The sequence below is a fragment of the Maylandia zebra genome, linkage group LG14 (assembly GCF_041146795.1).
Source record: "Maylandia zebra isolate NMK-2024a linkage group LG14, Mzebra_GT3a, whole genome shotgun sequence".
Classification (NCBI taxonomy): Eukaryota; Metazoa; Chordata; class Actinopteri; order Cichliformes; family Cichlidae; genus Maylandia; species Maylandia zebra.
The window spans coordinates 31,668,858-31,687,598 of NC_135180.1; the positions used below are offsets into that span (position 1 = coordinate 31,668,858).

Genomic DNA, 18,741 nt, shown 5'->3' on the forward strand with positions numbered 1-18,741 from the left:
AAGTCAGTGAAGGAAAAAAGGCAGGCTGGCACTGAAGATTGCATGTTAACAGAGCAGTCTCCTGTATATTCACTTTGTGTTGACGGGAAAATGATAGATTTCATTTGGTTTATGCAGAGCCTTTAATTTAAGCTTTGAGTAATGACTCGCCTTTTGCCCTCTCACTCATATCATCTGAGTTCTGTTTTGTATACACTGGCCGCTGATCCAAGGTGCTCGGTTTGGGGCACAGACTTCATCTCATAATCCGAGTCCACTATGACACTCGTGCTGGGCGTGTCACCAGTGTGCTGCTCGTACACACACGAATTCACCTCTGTGGATGTATTTGTAATTTCTCAGGTTTGGGTTTCAGCTCAATAACCAGTCAAGAGGCAGGCCTTGGTGCGGGCAAACAGCATTAGTCCAGTTTCAGCTCTGTTTCATCAGACAGCAGGAGTGTTGTCCAGCCTCAGGCAGTGTAACAGTTATGCAATGAGTTCCCATGACAGGTGTATATATTAAAAAAATAACATTAACATTGCTGACATGCAGTCGTTCTGAATTTAAAGTTTGAAGTAAGAAAAGTTTAGACGACCAATCTGTTTTGATGATTTTAGTTTTTCTGACTGAATATTAATGTTAGAGCTGTATGAAGAGGTTTTATTTGCGATATGAAAACATTCAAGTAATACTAAACCATGATTACAGACATGTAATATATTTTTTCACATTTGTTTTACCTCACCCTGCTGTTTTTATGTGTATTATATATTCTTGGGAATCGAAAAGTAGAGCAGTTAACTCAAATAGAACAACAGTATGAAATTTCTAAGGTAAAACAAGGTCAACAAAGACAGAAATGGAAAAAAAAATAGCTGTGAGTATGTCATACACCTAAGATTAAATCTTCGAGATTTGACCTGAGTTTGGTACATTCATCACATCCACATCAACATGATGAATGACTTTTGAGACCCAAACATGTAGGAGATATCTTGACAAAACAGAGCACAATTTTTTCATGAAGGCTGTCAGTGGAAATGAAAGTGTCTGTAAAGCCAATATTTCAAATAAGCTGTTATGGTATTGCAATTGAGTTACATCAAATATGCCTATCAAGTTTAAAATTACACATAATGGCCATCATTAAATCAAATATTGTTAAAATCTTTTTTTTTCTTTCATGTCAATTCTTTTCCCCTTTAATGTACCGCCTCTGGGACAGGGGCCTGTTTCACAGTTTTGATAAGGTATGAGACTGAGGTTACAGGGTAGTGCTGGTGATTTCGGATATGTCCACAAAACATCAGCATACATCAGTGAAAACCCTCAGGGTAAGACGGCCTCCTTCATATAAATCATTATTGGGAGTTTTTTGCACTGTGTCCCAAATCCAGTTCAAAATACATGTGTATACAGACTGCAGACTTTAATGATTACATGATTTAGTATCTTTTTCTAACCTGAAAAAAACATGTGACTGAGGCAACAATGTGATCACAAGTACTTTATTCAGGCACTTTTTACTGGAAACATTTCTCTGGACAAGCCTAGAATGATATGTATGAACATCAAGAGGAATTTCTTCTCAGTGATACCACGGTATGCACAGTTTGGACGAACACAAAGTCGAGGAGCACTTAACACTGATGAATACAAAACAATACAAACAACAAGGTACTGTAATTTTTATTTAACAGGTAGTGTTCATCTATATTTGGCCAATAGTTTTCAACTAAATAAAATTGACTAATCCTCGCAGTTTTTGATATCTGCCTAATAGATAAATAAAGATACGTTACAATGTTAGATAATCTTACAGTCTAAAAATGGAGATTAGGCAAGGTCATTATCTGGTTACTAATGTAAACAGATACATTTTATCTTCTTGCTCAAAGCACAATTATATTCATGGACACTTCATATCATAGGCAGCTGTGTAAAAGCATTGAGACATTCTGTGGTGGTGTTTAAACATTCAGAAATGTGTGTCTATATATACACATGTATATATATATATATACACATATATATATACACATATATATATATATATATACACACATATATATATATATATACACATATATATATATACATATATACATATATACATATACATATATACATATATATACACATATATATATATATATATATATATATATATATATATATATATATATATATATATATATATATATATATATACATATATATACATATATATATATACATATATATACACATACATATATATACTAGGGGTGCAACGATATTCGTATCGATATTGAACCGTTCGATACAGTGCTTTCGGTTCGGTACGCATATGTATCGAACAATACAATTTTTTTCAATTTTTTTTTTTTTTTTTTTTTTTGTGTCCCGTTTGGATCTATAGCCATCAGAATTGTTGTCTTGAGGCCAAGAAAGATGCCAAGAGGATTTATTTTAAGTGGATCATCATATTGGTCCATTTGATTGACCTTTATTATAATTATGAATTTATTTTATTTTCAGTTGCAAACGGGACAGACATGACTGTGGGATAGGACAGGGGGAAAGAATGAAAGAAAGAGGGGGAGAGAAAGAAAGAAAACCAAAGGGGAGAAAAAAAAAAGAACAATACAAAATTTGTAATTTATTTTATCAACTTTCCTTCTGACGATGCTGTCTGTGTTGAGCGCTCAGTGAATCTGCATTTGACTACTCCGCCTAGGCTCGAGAGTGCAGCCTAGGCGGAGTAGTCGAACGCAGATTCACTGAGCACTCAACACAGACAGCATGGTCAGAAGGAAGAGCGCAGGGCAAGCTAGCGAGACAGAAGTGGACCTCCCCACCCTCATTCAGATCTGGCGTTTGGAATTATTTTGGTTTTCATGTGACGTATGACCCTGAAAGTAAGCGAGTCATGGACTAAAGTAAAACAGTATGTTGGATGTGCCATGCAATGCTCAATTACATGGGTGGGAGCTAGTGTGTTAGCGCAGTTAGCTCGTTAACGTGTTGGCCGTCTAGCCCCTCTGTATAGGGTAGCTCGTTAACGGAGATTTGCCGTGTTGTGGCGTTAAGGTTATTTCAACGAGATTAACCTGAAAGCACTAGTGGGAACACAACGAATATGACTGCACATTTACGCCGACATCATCCTAGTGCAAAGACAAAAACAACAAGCATGCATGCTACAAACTTTAGCCGAGTCATTTAGACAGCTGTTAGCACAGGATTCTCCTTATGGAGACCTGATATGTTTAATATGCTGCTGAGAATATAGCCCAGAAGAAGCGGATAGTATAGCTTTTATTTTGGAAAGAGACATTTCTCTGTAATAAACTCTCTTTTCCAAAGATGAGTGATTCCTCAATCAGATACAGGGCTCGCAATATCGCTAGCCCGACGTCCCGGGGCTATCTCTGCCCTGCCTGTCGGGCTATTGTAGGAAGGAAAAATATATGTCAATGCTTTTGCATTCTTTCAGAAATGTAGCTGGGTAATTATGTCATTGGGTGAGCCACTGTCAATATGTGACATATTGAAATCGTGTTTGAATTTGCGCTTGTTTTTTTGCTTTCACTTTGCAATCGCGCGAACTGTGTATAGAGAGCGACAGCACTGATCTGTGAGTGATGATAATTTGTGCACCAATTCCTCTGACATTGTCTTATTAATTGTTAGCTTACTATGCAAACATGACAAATGAAATCTCCCGCAGCTTAAACATGTGAGAGGTTGATCGCGCAGAGAATCGCTGAGCTTATGTGAGTGCGGCAGGATATATATTTCACTACGATGACCTGGATGATTGAGAACCTTCACAGACAGATATATATTTTAGTTCTGCTGAGCCAAATAAGACAGGTCAGGGTGAAGAAGTGACAGCCAAAGAAAAGCTTACCACAAAACGGAGAAGTTATGACAAATCAGACTATAAGGCAAAAAGAAAGTGCAGCTTTATGGTTTCATGGACAAAAGAATTTCTGTGGCTGCAATATGACGAGCTAAAAAACAACACGCACAAGGGTTAGGGTTAAATTTAAAAACTACTTTTGTGTTAAAATATATATTTATAATTTTAATAAATGACAAATTAAAAAGGCATGAACATTTTTTTTTTGTATCGAAAAAATATCGAACCGTGACACCAAAGTATCGAACCGAACCGAACCGTGAATTTTGTGTATCGTTGCACCCCTAATATATACATATACATACATATATACATATATATACATATATATATATATATATACACTTTTTTTGAACTCCTATTATACCAACTGTAACACTTACTGGCACCAGTTTTAATTCACATACATGTTGTGTATACTGCTGCTGAAAGGAGTTGGGAAAAAATGGTCCAAGTAACACAAAGTGAGTTTGTCAATACATTTACACCAAAGGGAAAAGAAAAAATCTGGACAGAACTAAAAATGACAAAAAATAAAACTGCTGCAAATTTCAGTGTTAGGATAGCACTAATTTTTACATTTCGAGTGTTTGTTTTTAACATTTATCTGAGGAACGTTAGTTATGTAGATAAACAAACAGCTTACATTCTCTGGAAAGATCAGGCTGCAGATAAGGCAAACTATTTTACATTTACCAAGTAGCTGCTCAGTGTTCCCTTATTCGTTTTTCGTGTCACAATGCAAAGAAAAGATAAGCAGTAAGGCTTGTTGTGAGAAATTAAAGCCATGTGCCTGAAAAACAGGATCATTGGATGTCAAGTCCTATTTTGCAGAATGTGATCGGGTGCATGTTAAGGACTAAGACAACTTTTCAGCATTTCACATTCATTGTTACCTTGGATGGAAGATCAAACACTGAATTGTAAGAAAATCTAGTCACATAATACTCTATTCTGACTGATGTTTCATTTGTTCAAGCGAGGTTGTTTCTTCTTCTATAAATATTTACAATTATCTCCTAAAAAAATCCTATTTCATGAAGAATTAATGGTGAGCTTCACTTAAAACCACAAAGTTAAGAATTACAAGATACGCCACAGACGTACAGTACAAACAAGTATACAGTACATCAGCAAATATACAAATATAAAAATGTATTCTGAGGTTTTTGCACCCCCTTTGACACGTTAATGCCAGATTTAGTCAGAAACCACACATATATAAAAATATAGACAATGCTTTTGTACAAAATATTGACATCGTTTATGAATCTCCATTAAAATGTGCAAATTAACACTGATCAACAAAAGCATATGTTTATTTAATGCACAAATGCAGGCACACACACACACACGCACACACACACGCGCGCACACACACACACACACAAGGCATAGTCCTTTTTTGGCCTGCTAGTGATGTATTTTTTTCATGAAAAAGCACCACATCTTCAGCTATTTGGACTTTTTGATATAACATTGTGTACTTCTCTTGAGAAAACAGAAGAGAGAATAGCATTGCCTCATTTCAGGTTGCAGCCTCTGTGGTCATACAGTAGAACAAGATTAGAACAGCAGTGATTCAGCTCAGTTCACCCTTTAAAATTTAAATCCTCAGCTCTGCCTCTTCACTGTGTTCCAAATTATGTTCAGTTGTGCTGATCACGGAGGCAGAGGGGCCCTGTGAGACACTGAAGGGTGTAATTGCAGGCGAACGTGCTGCCAGTGGTGAGAGAGACGGGGAGAAACTTGGAGACATCGCGATTGACGAGATGGATCCCTCAGCGCTGATGGGCGATCTTCGTAAGGAAGCCAGATTTGGGAACGTCCTACCTACGGCAGGCTTTGGATGCACAGTTTTGGCCCCAGGGTGGGCCACAGAGGTTATGAGAGGTGGAGGGTCAATTCTTGACTCTGCTTTTGCTTTGTGATGAAATGACCTGCGAGGATGAGGAGGCGCAGTTTCATCTTTTAAACGTGCTATTTCAGTAAAGACATTAGCTAAAGGTTGAAACTGGGGACACCAGTTTAGCAGGTAGTCCCAGTTATAGCTGCCCCTCAGCTCCTCATCACTGGCCACAATGGCTGTGAGGGAGCCATCTGCGGAGGGCTTTCCGTCCTCAGGGAAAGTGTAGTCTTTAGGGCGGGAGATGCTGAGTCCTCGTCCCACGCCTACATACCCGCACCCTTCGTCCCTGTAGATTGGCACCTGGCCTGCTAACAAAGTACTATTGACGCTGCCCGCTTTTTTTCCTTTGAACCAATCAATAGAAGGCTCACAAGACACATCTGATAGCTGATCAGCATCCTGCTGGATTCCGGAGTCTGGACCTCGGGCAGAGATGTGCTCCTGCATTGACGAGGAGATGCTTGACACTCTGGGATATTCATTAATCATCCTGATCTCATCATCCTCTGCTGCCTCTGCCTCGGCAGAGCCTCGACCACTGGAGTGAGAAGGATCTAGGGATCCGCCACGGGTGTACGGACCCCCACTAGTTCCTCTTTGATCAGTTGCATATCCAGGAAGCGCCTGATGGTAAATCATTTCATTGGCTGCTAGTTTTGTTTCCTCAAACTTGTGCAGCAGGGTCCCTGACATTGGTGTTCGTTCGTGTGTCTTTTTCTCCTTCTTCCGACGTCTTAACTTAACAAAAAATAGTGCCACAGCAATTGTTATCAGTATGACTATGATCCCAAGTGAAACTGCAATGACACTGACGAGCAACATGTTCACGTCTCTGGTGAGACCAAAAGATGTATGGGTAACATCTAAGGTAACTTTGGCCACTGATATGCGAGACGTCTCCAGAGGGCTGTGAGCGCTCACATCCAGTGTCATTAGACGTAGCTCTCTTTTAGAGCGACTCATTTGTCTACTGTAGCCATCCGTTTTTAAAGAAACCTCTCCAGTTGATTTATTGACTTCAAAATAAGGCGAGTGGTCTGCTAAGGAGTAGAGTACAACACCATCCACACCCCCGTCCTCATCTCTGGCTTGCACTTTGCCAATGACCTGACCCTTCTTTGCTCCCTCAGGCACTTCAAATAAGAACTCTGAAGAGGTGAAAACAGGATCATATTCATCCTCCCCCGTAACATAAACCTTCACTGTTACAGTAGCAGAATAGTTGCCTGCATCCACAGCCATGACCACAAACTGGAATGAGTTTATCTTCTCAAAGTCAAAAGAAGAGCGGGTCCGTATTTCACCTGAAGTATGATTGATGAAGAAGCCCTCTTTTCCTTCTTTAAAGGAGTCTAACATGTAGTACCTTAGCTGTCCAAAAACCCCTCTGTCATGGTCAATTGCATGCAGCATGGTAACTAAGGCGTTCTGGGGTTGGTTTTCCCTGATGCTTGCAGTTACTAGATTGAGGGGAAAGAAAGGCCGGTTATCATTGATGTCCTTCACTTCTATACTGACAGGGGCCAAAGCAAAGTGTCCTTGGCCATCAGTGGCCTGGACAACAATCAAATGGGACAACTGTGTCTCGCTGTTCAGAGGTCTCTGCAGCCTCAAAGCTCCAGTCCACTGGTCTACATGGAAAAGATCTGTCTCATCTCCTGAGCTTATAGAGTACTGGACCTCACTATTTGGAGCAGAATCTGGATCTGTGGCGGATAAATGCAAGATCTCAGTCCCTGCTGCCGTACCCTCACTCAGAATCACACTGTACTCTGTTCGGCTGAATACTGGAGGGTTGTCATTGGCATCTGTAACACTGATAATGATAGGAACGCTGGAGCTACGCTGAGGGATTCCACGATCTGACACCACAACCGTCAGGTTATAACTTGGTACCGCTTCAAAGTCCAGCTTCTCTACCAGGATTAGACTCCCAACTGTCTGGAAGCCCCGCCCCTCCAAGAAGCGCACGCTGCTCTCAATCTGGAAGGCATTACCCGAGTTGCCACTGGCAATAGCAAAATCAAAACCACAGTTATCCCGTAACAGGTCTCCATCCACAGCTTCTAATGTCAGAACAGTTGATCCAGGAAGGCCGTCTTCAGACACAGTGGCTCTGTACTCTGACTGATGGAAGATGGGGGCGTTGTCGTTTATGTCAGACACTTGAACATGCACAGTGGCAATGGCTGAAAGGGATGGAGTACCCTGGTCTCGTGCCTCAATCACCACCAGAATGGAGGGATTCTCGAAGTCAAACTCAGTCTTTTGTTTAGTAAATAGAGTACCTGCGAAGAAACAGAGAGTACCATCATAAGAAGGCCAACGTAATTTTAGGTCTTTCTTTCACAACCCATCATATTACATATCAGTGCTGGTTAGCTCTTACACAGTAATGAATGACTTAACTAAAAAAGTAAATTACAATTACATTTTGTAAACACTGTGGCAGATTTGGGTACACACTGTTTGAGGGAACATTATTTCAGGCAAATGGAAATGTTTTGAGGACAGGAGAAAGTATAGTTAGTGTAAAGAAAAAAAGTCCTCTTTTATGACGCACTTATTTTTAGATGCTATCTCAAGCAAAACATCTGAGGCAAATAACATTCGATTTGGTTTTCAATTACTTATAATGAAGAAAATGATTAAATATTTTGCAATACTCGTTGCGAATATGTCCAAACCCCAAATGAGCATCCAAGGAGCGCTTTAGGGAATGGCATTTTTTTTAATGAAGTATAATTAAGGGGCTCTTAAACTCTGGTTAGAGTGTAGTTATAAACAACCATAAATGCAGTGCAGACAGTAATCATACCATTGACTGGGTCAATGTAGAAGACACCTTTCGTTGATGACATGACTCTGTAAGTAATTTTCCCATTGTCCCCAGAGTCACGGTCAGTGGCTGTTACGGTGACGACTGCGCTGCCTGCAGGGAGGTGCTCTGATACAGCCACCTGATAAGAAACACATTAAATGTAAATATATTTATCTCCATTACAGATTATTGAAAACTTTAACAAATATTCCGATAATCTAAAATGTAGTGAAATATGCAGTACCTGATACAAATCCTGGGTAAAGGTGGGAGAATTATCATTCACATCATCCACCAGCACAGTGAGGTTGGCCTCGCTTTGATGTTTAGAGTCAGATGTGCGAACGGTTAGAGTGTACCACGTCCTTTCCTCGTAGTCTAGTGGTCCAGTCAGCGACACTCCTCCTCCATAACAATGAATTCCAAACATGCCTTGGCTGCTTGCATCTAGGTGTAACGTGTAGGAGAGGGCTGGCCCCGAGTCCACATCATTCCCCGTTACCTGGGTGATTATTGTGCCAATGAGAGTATCTGTATGTGTGAAGACAAAGAGCAGATATTTAGGTGCAGCTAAAATGAAACACAGAGTGTCTTGGTTTAAAGAAAAAAAAAACTTTATGAAGAAATATCCGGTTCTGGAAAGCCTTGAACTAATAGACAGGAAATGAACGGAGGAGGAACTTGGCCATAGCTTGTTTCATCAAAGGGTCAGACTTTTCTCACTGAGCCCTGCTGAGCGAGCTGCCAGGGAGTGTGATGTGAGGCTTTATGATAAGATCACTGGGCTAACTTCCACTGTGAAGCTGACTTACCCTCAGGCACTCGAATCTTCTGAGGCAGGGGAATCATGGGACTGTTGTCATTGAGGTCAATGATGATCACAGTGAGGGTGGCAGAGCCAGCGAGCCGTGGGGTTCCCCGGTCTGTTGCCGTAACAACAAGCCTGGAGCGACAAAATGAATCTCAGCTTTTTAACTTTTAAACTTTCTGAACCCTGTTACACAATTCTTGGTCCCCAAAGCCCACATCGAACAGCCTGTTTTTGTCTGGATGTTTTTCTTTCTTTGTGTGTGTGTTTTCCAATACACAAAAGCGCCTGAAAGTCATTTTAAATATTAATAAAACAATATGTTTAAAAATATTATCTGCAAGGGATACATGATTTTCTCATAACACTGAAAGGCTGTGATGCAAAAACATGCAAAATCTACTTTTCTCTTTCTATAACAGAAAGGATTTTCTGAGTGGGACTTCAAAATTTGAGTCAAGTTTGCAGTAGCAATATAAAATCCAAATGAAAGTCAGGTGAAACAGTGCAACTCGTTTTTAAATCCTTGGATTTTTCAAAGCAAAATATGAACATAAAATGAGCAAAACTATAAAAACAAGGAAAAGTTGACAAGAATAAGTGTACATTCTAACTGTGACAGAGTCTAAATATGCATGTGGATTAGCTGACAGGAAACTCATGCCAACATGTGGTTACAAACAAACAGAATAAAAGCAAGACTCACTTCGTTTGGGTCCAGATTTCCCTGTCCATTATGGCTGCAGTGGTAACGCTTCCAGTCAGTGGGTCTATCTTAAACAAGCCACTCATGGATGATGACCTGATAGAGTAAGTCACCTGACCATTTTGACCCTGGTCCCGGTCGTCTGCGGCCACCTGAGTGAATTAACACCCCATTTTGGAAACGTAAATATAGAAACATTTGCAGCAGCTGTTTTAGTGTAACTCGAACTAGTGAGCAATATTGGACTTGGAAGTCAATAGTTAATAAAAATGGGCTATATGGTTCTGGCTTCATGGCACAAGCGATTATACAGTAAATTCTTCTGGGACACTGAGATCACATGAAATTGAAAAGTCAATCCTTTGCAGCACTGAAACTATCCAGTTTTCTGATGCTTGAGAGTTTTTATTCTACAGCTTCACATTTAAACAGCAGCCAAGCATAATAAACATTTGGGGGAAAAGCTACTGCACCTGGATAATGGGAAAATCGTAGCCTTGCGCCTCCCTAATGTAGGCTACATAGTTCTGGAGTTGGAAGCGTGGCAAGTTGTCATTTACATCCTGAAGGATTAAGTTGACAGCCATGTAGGAGCTAGAGGATGCTGTCTCAGCTTTCACCACAAGGCGGAGTTTTGGGGTCTCCTCAAAGTCCAGTCCTTCAGATTTCTGGACCCATATTTCACCTAAATCACAAAAGTATCAATGACTCACTTTCTACATTTCAAAAATATAACCTTGTAATGTTTACTGCCATCTTACCAACCGTCGTACTGCCAACACTTACCAGTAATTGTGTTTATTCCAAAAGACTGCAATTTATTGCCACTGAATATACTGTAGGTGATCCCATTTTTGGAGCCATCTGGGTACTGGGCCTGAGCCTGTGTTACTACTGTGCCTAGAAGATGCAAAACACACTATGTTGATACATTTCATTTATACTTCTTATTTCAAATGTATATTTACACTCTTTGAATTACAATGTTAAAGATTTTAAATCACTTCAACCTTTAGCAGCGTTCTCTTGCAGGCTGACATCTCTTGCTGTGCGAGAGAAGCGAATCCCACTGTAGCTCTGCTCCTTTATGTAAATGATAACCACTCCCAGGGAAGATTGTGCTGGGTTCCCTTGGTCCATGGCCTGAACTATCAAAGTCCGTTGGCTTTGGGTCATGGTCTGCAGCTTCTCTGTGGCCTGGATTTCTCCTGTCAGTGAGTTAATGGTGAACCCCCTGACAGAGTTGGCGAAACGATAAAAAACAGAGCCATTAGCTCCAAAGTCTTTGTCCTCTGCTCTCATAGTGGCCAAAACTCGACGATTAGAGACACTACTGGCGGAGACATTCACAATAAGTGGGTCCTGAATGAAGAACGGAGCATTGTCGTTCACATCCTGAATATAGATCGTCACCTGAGCAGTGGAGTTACGTGGGTTTGCGGGGGAAGAATCGGTGGCACACACCTCAAAAGTGTAAGAAGCTGTTCTCTCTCTATCGAGGGGGGATGCTGTGATAATGCGACCTGTGTTTTGGTCTATCATGAACATGCTCTGGGAGCCATGGCTCAGAAAGTACAGCACTTGGCTATTAGGGCCATGGTCCAAATCAATGGCTTTCACCTCCAGGACGAGTGACCCAATGGGAACATCTTCCAAAATTTCTGCTGTGTAGCTGCTGCTCTGAAACTGGGGGCTGTGATCATTGATGTCCAGGACTATCACTTCTACAGTGGCAGTGCTGCTAAGTGCTGGGTGGCCCTGGTCCTGAGCTATCACCGTTAAACTGTACCCAGGCCTCTTCTCCCGATCAAGGGGCCGTGAGGTGGACAGGACACCTGACTGGCCATCCAAGCGGAAGTCTCCAGATGAATCTCCAGCTGCAAGTAGAGCGATAGCAAATGGCTTGTAAACATTTGAAACTATGTACCGATCATTTAAAACATTAAATCAAAAGCAGTTCTCACCTGTAATTTTGTAGTTTATCCTGCCGTTGTCTCCCGCATCCTGATCAGTGGCTCGAAGGGTGAATAGAGGTAGTGCTTCCAGGTTTTCAGGCACCTCTATGCTGTAGTAAAGACGTCCAAAGACAGGGGCGTTGTCATTAACGTCAGTCACCTTGATCCTCACAGTTGCTTTAGCATAGTTCGGTGGAAGGCCTCCATCTTTTGCAGACACTGCCAGAACATAAAAAAGCACACTATAATTTGTTGTAGTAATTCATAATTTAAATATTATTTTTATTATGTATCAGATCTGGCATTTTTTGTAAGGCTGCAGAACAATCAGATGACAGTACCTGTGACAGTGTAGTATTCCTGAAGCTCCCTGTCCAGAGACTTAGTAATCATAATTACACCTGATACTGGGTTGATGCTGAAACCCTCCTGTGAGATACCGTCATATGTCACCTGGCCATTGCTTCCTACAGAGAAACAAATATAGTCACAGCATTCTATTAAAAATGGCCTGTAAAAATAAATTAAAAATCAAAGAATGTCGGTGAAGGTCAGAGAGTTCCATCCTATAACTTGTAGATAATAATGAAAAAAATGCATTTACAACATGTTTCAAATTCTCTTCTAATAGCTTGTAAACTTATTTGTTTGTTTGTCATGAGGCTTGCTGTATAAGCATTTGGCAGCAAGAGCCCTCCCTCAGGCGTCTGTGTGCCAGATCGCGTGCTACGAGAAAGCAGCCTGGCAACCTCACCTGTTTACTTCACTAATTGCTTTTGAGGAGAAAGTTTATAATCCTCCTACTTTATGTGCTTCTGACTAACTCTTGGAGAATGCATGCTAACCCCCCCTCATGTAGTCCTTATGCAAATAAAAAGAACTGTTAATGTCTCTAATGTGAACACATAGTCAGCAAATGATGGCTAAGAAGAATTAAAAGCAGCACAAATATAATATGACAGATCAAATCCCTGCACATTATGAATCAGACCTTGGTCCAGATCAGTGGCAGACACTGTCAGCACACTGGTTCCTGGAGGTTGGTTCTCCGAGATCTCTACTTCATACTGGCTCTGCTCAAACCAGGGCGCCTCATCATTAACATCGATCACATGCACACACAGCAGCTGGATGGACGAGTGTTGGGGTATCCCGTGATCCTCAGCGATTACTGTGAGGTTAAAGATGTCCTGCTCCTCGCGGTCCAGAGGTTTGAAAATAGACAGAGAGCCTGTAGGGAGATGAATGAAGGGTGAAATATGAGGAGAGATTTCCTCTACGTGGGTACTTTATTATAGCCTGGTTAAAAGAGACAGTTAGACAATTACGGTATGAAAGCATGTCATCAAAGGCAATAAAAAACACTGCTTACCATGATTGTGTTTGTAGTCAAGTTATTTAAAAATCAAGTGTGAAAACTTGCCGTGTGAGGGCCAAATCAGTGCTAATCTCCTCCACACACACACAGCTCTGCCTACCTGACTGCTACCACCACCACTGCTGTAACAGCCCAAACGGTCTGGCCACAGTTTACGAGATTTTCCACTGGAGAATGCCACAGCCATCGAGAAAGAAGCAGTAAACACACACTCTAGACACGCAACAGCCAGGCCTGCCGTGCTCCGTAGGAATTAGAGGCACCCCAGCCTTTTCATTATCCTGCCCTAAGAGGGTAGAACTTGCAATGATTTAATTTCAATTTCATGCTTTAAAATCAAATGCAACTGTTAAAGAAAGAGAGGGCCAAGACTGTTTTCCTTTTAACTTTTTTTGTGTGTGTTTGTTTTTCACTTTGTGCCTTTCTAGGATTGAGATAACTTGCCTCTAAGCTTTTAATCTGGTATAAGTTACAGGCTGGAATTTTTCACCTAAATTTGATTCCTCTGTGATCCTACTATATCCCTGGTCACCGATAACACATGGGAAGGGGAAAAAAATGGAGGGATCTGGGGAGAGTTTTTATTTTGGATGTTTTGTAAGCATGTGTGGGGGTTGGTGGCGCCAACGCTGTGGACTGCAGTGCATGTGCGAGCGGAGGTTGCTCAGACAACAAACACATCTCTCTTATTTGATATGGCAAAGCCATTTATCAAAATTTGATGGGTTAATCCCTGAATGGTGTTGTCTTTTGCAGAGAAGCAGTCCCCCATATCACCAGTAAACTCTCCCTACTTCTCTTGAAAGGAAAATTAATGACCTCCATTCTGACACTGAGTGATGAGAATGTGTCTCACACTGTGACTTTACAGATTTATAACAATCGCCTGATAGTTCTCTCTATTGTGGTTAGCTGTGACGCCAAGGTAATGAAAACAGATTGTGCAGAGTTGTCGTAGACCTTTGGTCACTGACCCCAAAACGGGAGCAAACCAGGTGCACAAAGGATTAACTTGTCACTATTCTAACAAATAACTAGTGTGCATGAAAAGCACTTCAAGATGAGTGCACATACTGGGCTGAAGCAGAAGTGACATGCATGACAGACGCTGAATGTTTCCATCCCCAAACTGCTCCAGGAGGCATCCTGGTTGGCGACTTGAAGGCGAGGGCGGAGCAAATGTTGACACGTGTCTCAAACACCACAACAAAGCCCACAGGACCAAATGGCCCAAGGTCAGCGCTGACTAAGTGACATACTCTAATGCAAGCACACAAACACATATGTGCATGCCTACGCACACACATACACACGTGCGTACACATAAACACGCATAACTGATCCCTCCTCTAATGGTTCCCAGAAGCCTGAGCAGGAGGTTCTTTGGTCTTTCATGGGAATAGATCCACAATAACAGATGATGGGTTGTTGTGTGTGCGCGCGTATGCACGTGTACTTGCACATTCTTGTGTGTGTGTATGTGTGCGTTTAATATTTGGCAAGCTGGCCTGTCTGGCCTCCAACTGAGAGAAATAAGTCATGAAAGGTGAAGCAAGAATTGGGCTGACCTTAGAAGTAAGCAGATTATTAAAACAGTTTGTGTGTGTTTATAGAAAGTAAGGTTAGGTGAATTTTGTGTGGAGTCGTGTAGAGTAGTGAGTATATATGCAATGCAAAGTGAAATTTAGAAGGAGATTCTGATGCAGATTTGCTTGTCTTTTGCTGAAGATGAAAATATTTCATCTTCAGCAAAAGATTTGCATGACACAGTAGTGCTTTAGTTCTAGTTCTACAGCCTAGCAGGGCAGAGAATACAAAGAGAGACCTGAGAAACTGAAGCCAAAAGTTTTAGTATAATGATAAGTAGAAAAAAGAAGCAGAAAGATGAGGAAAACAAGTAAACAGCATAAGAGATTTGAAATCTTACTCATTATAATCTTCAAACTGTTTGTATTTGCACTTAAATTAAATATTTTTTAAGTAGACTATTCTTCTAATCATAACAACTCATAGTTGTGATCAGTAGCTATCCCAGATAACACTGGGTGGAAAGCAAAGTTCACAGTCATCGCCAGAGCTAACTTATGAAGATATAAAAAAAATCAGATTTCCCTTTCGGGGTATTTTTGAAAAAGATAATGGCGAGACAGCAGTGGCACCTTAGGGCAGGAGCCCTGTGATCCTGACATATCACTGGTCACTGAGCGCAAAAAAGTAGCAAGAAAATGTTCTGTTCATTTATTTTTCTACACCTTAACTTCAGTTGCACACCCATCAACAAAGTGATTAATGTCAAATATACGACAGTACAGCCCTAATAAGTAGTGAATACAGCGTGTATGTCAAGACCTTTCCTGTTTTTGTGCAATTGCAAGGTGAAATCAAAATGAATTTGCATGTATACAATGACCTTTGGGTGTTAAAAGCCCTTTCTGTTGAGGATTGTGACAAGAAAACCGATCTAAAGGATGTAAATTAGCTATGCATGAAAAACAGCATAGCTAATTTGAATGAAGCACACGGAGAATAAAGCCTGGCTTCGGGCTGCACTTACCCGTACTAGGGTTGAGACTGAATGTCCCTGCAGTGTTGCCTGATTGAATTCTGTAGGTCACTCTACCATTCTCCCCTTGGTCTGCATCTCTGGCCATGACATACAGCACTACAAAGCCCACTGGCTGATCCTCCATCACACTGACAGCTGTTGGCGATATGAACACTGGTGGATTGTCATTCTCATCGGTCACATACAGCCTTGCCGTGACAGAACCCCAGCGCCTCTGGCTGACATCAGGAGCAGAATCTGTTGCTTTTACAACCAGGATGAGGTTTGGAGTGACCTCATAGTCCAGCTTCTGGCCCAAGGAGAGAACCCCAGTTGATGGGTCGAGGGTTAATAGACCTGGGGTATTTGGCCACTGTTGTAGTATGGAATACACCAGTTTGCTGTTGGACCCACTGCCATCCTTATCTGTGGCCTGGAAAGTATAGACAGAGGAGCCAGGATCCATGCTCTCAGAGATGACAATTGTGATGGGGTCCTCTGGGAACTGAGGAGTGTGGTCATTACTGTCCTCTATGTCGATGTCCAGGTGGACAAGAGTGCTGCTCGGAGGGGCCTCGGAGAAGTCATCCACTTCAATTTGCAGATTGTAGCGCGAGTCTCGTTCATAGTCAAGAGGGCGAGCCAAGTAAACGTCCCCAGTCAGACGATCCACAACGAATGTGCCATCTCGGTCCGTACCCCCCACCACTGTGTAGGTCACCTTGTCGTCCTCTAAGGTTCCTCTATCATGGAGACGGACCGAGCCAATAACAGACCCGGGCTTGGCCTCCTCCACCGAATTGAAAGTTATGGAGAGTGAATTCTTCTTGGTAGCAGGTCTGTTAATGCTGATAACCTGCAGTAAAGCAACACATTGCATTTATATTTAACGGCGCAGCAACATGGCAGCAGATCTAATGCTTCACTCAAATGCCCAGTGGCAACTTAAGTTTGCAATTTTCAATACAGAACGAAAATATTTTATGGATTTTAGGCAAAGTGGAAACAGACGTCCTCTCCACACTGAATGTGTTCACGGGGAATAAATGAAACCACTTACAAAAGGTTTTTATAGACTTCAATAACATGACTGCTAAGATTAATCTGACATCTGTTTGGATGCCAAGAAATATAATAGATGATAAAAGTGCTGCAATCAGAAAAGGAAGTGTTATAAGGGCTTGAATTTAGTACTGAGGAATACTGCGGTACTGCATATAGTTTTACACTTCTTTTCCAAGTGTCTTCAAAGACTACAACCTTATTATTTCTCTTCTGAAACATTGTTTAAATAAAACATGTTTTTTCCCTTTGATACATGCATGTAGTGTGAAAATTAAAGCAGCTGTGAAAGGTAAATGAGCACGGAGTGGCTTTATTGATGAAATTTTAATCGAAATTACTGACTGTGTTTTGTAACCTGATTGGCCAGTCTGGATACTCAGCAGTGTATCCAACAGCACAATTCCCACACTAAGTAGGCACTCAAAAAAATATGCTGTGCTTGCTGACAAGCTGTAAATTGGTTCCACATTAGATGGAAAAGAAGTGTTCCAAAAATAAATTGGAATAGGCCTATCCTATCATCGACGGAATTAAATAATCATTCAGAAAAGATGATTAAAGGAAATTACACAAATACGTCACAAGGCAAGAACAACACTGCACTGTTTAATCCAATTAACTAACAATTATGACTTCCATTTTTTGTTATTGGAAAAGAGGAAAAATTGCGCTGGCGCTGACTGGAGCTGTTTATATAGGAGCTCAATTTTCCTGGAACCTATAAATCTTCCTTCCAGAGTTCTTCCATTGTGTTTTTTTCTGTTCTATATTAAATATTAACACGAATTACCTTTAATGCTGTGTTTTATGTTGAGTGTATAGCCTTGCTGCTCCTTGCAAAAAGGGCTACTGTATTAAAAAAGTGTTGAAGTCATTGAGTATGACCTTGATCATAGACGTCTACAGCTGGCCCTCATCACGAGCCAGCTGGGAGTATTTGATTCAGATCCACTTTTCCATTTCAGATAGAAATTTCCCTTTTGAAAATTCACAGGGGAAGAAAAGGGGAGGGGATGGGAGGGGACCTTGTCAGAAGTGAGGCTGATATGTCTGCAACTAGTGCGAGGGGCCCAGGGATGCAGATCGTCGCTGCCCCGAGTCTATTCTTTGATATCAAATAGGTGAATATAGTGGGTGTTTGTGCTCGCAGTGGTTCCAAAACACAGTCTAACCTGAATGGTGAGGGAGCAGGAGGTGCTGCGAGGGGGCAGTCCTCTGTCGGTGGCTGTCACCGTCAGAGTGTACTCAGCCCGTTCCGAGTGGCTGAGAGGGGATGACGAACGCAACTCGCCAGTGTTTGTGTTCAAAGAGAAGCGCTCAGCTCTGGGACCTAGAAGAAACAGAGCATACCCGAACTTGAGATGAGAAGTGCATAGGAAGCCTGAACACACAAACACAAACATTAAATTGAATCCGCTTTCAACAATATACAAAAAAAGAAGAAAAGCATGAAAAAATTAATAAAGACTGGAGGAAGATATATTTCTTTAAACGTCTCTATAAAGTACCTGACAAAGAATAGAATATTGTGCCATTCTCCCCTTCATCAGGGTCTTTGGCTTGCAGTGTACCCAGTACAACCCCAGAAGGCTGACCTTCCATCACCTAAGGGTTAAACCAGATTTTCAGCACTCTATGATAGCAATTTATTTTCTGCCAAACAAC

At 41.3% G+C, this 18,741-nt stretch overlaps 1 protein-coding gene and 1 long non-coding RNA gene across 3 annotated transcripts in view; one reads left to right on the plus strand and one right to left on the minus strand.

Moving 5' to 3' along the window:
- Positions 1–2,768: 2,768 nt before the first annotated feature.
- Positions 2,769–18,741, plus strand: part of LOC143412492 (uncharacterized) — a 42,330-nt gene continuing 26,357 nt past the window's right edge. For both annotated transcript variants that reach the window (XR_013093010.1, XR_013093011.1), the window contains exon 1: positions 2,769–2,882. This is a non-coding gene — a long non-coding RNA (uncharacterized LOC143412492). The remainder of the gene's footprint in view (positions 2,883–18,741) is intronic.
- Positions 2,841–18,741, minus strand: part of LOC101478053 (protocadherin-16) — a 77,992-nt gene continuing 62,091 nt past the window's right edge. Inside the window, exons 8-21 of the mRNA XM_004560582.3 lie at positions 18,585–18,681; positions 18,249–18,406; positions 16,021–16,867; positions 13,080–13,319; positions 12,430–12,555; positions 12,098–12,307; positions 11,144–12,010; positions 10,920–11,033; positions 10,607–10,818; positions 10,134–10,285; positions 9,432–9,562; positions 8,864–9,150; positions 8,617–8,758; positions 2,841–8,086 (exon numbers count right to left, since the gene is read on the minus strand). Coding sequence (XP_004560639.2) covers positions 5,496–8,086; positions 8,617–8,758; positions 8,864–9,150; positions 9,432–9,562; positions 10,134–10,285; positions 10,607–10,818; positions 10,920–11,033; positions 11,144–12,010; positions 12,098–12,307; positions 12,430–12,555; positions 13,080–13,319; positions 16,021–16,867; positions 18,249–18,406; positions 18,585–18,681 — 6,174 coding nt within the window. The 3' untranslated portion in view covers positions 2,841–5,495. The remainder of the gene's footprint in view (positions 8,087–8,616; positions 8,759–8,863; positions 9,151–9,431; positions 9,563–10,133; positions 10,286–10,606; positions 10,819–10,919; positions 11,034–11,143; positions 12,011–12,097; positions 12,308–12,429; positions 12,556–13,079; positions 13,320–16,020; positions 16,868–18,248; positions 18,407–18,584; positions 18,682–18,741) is intronic.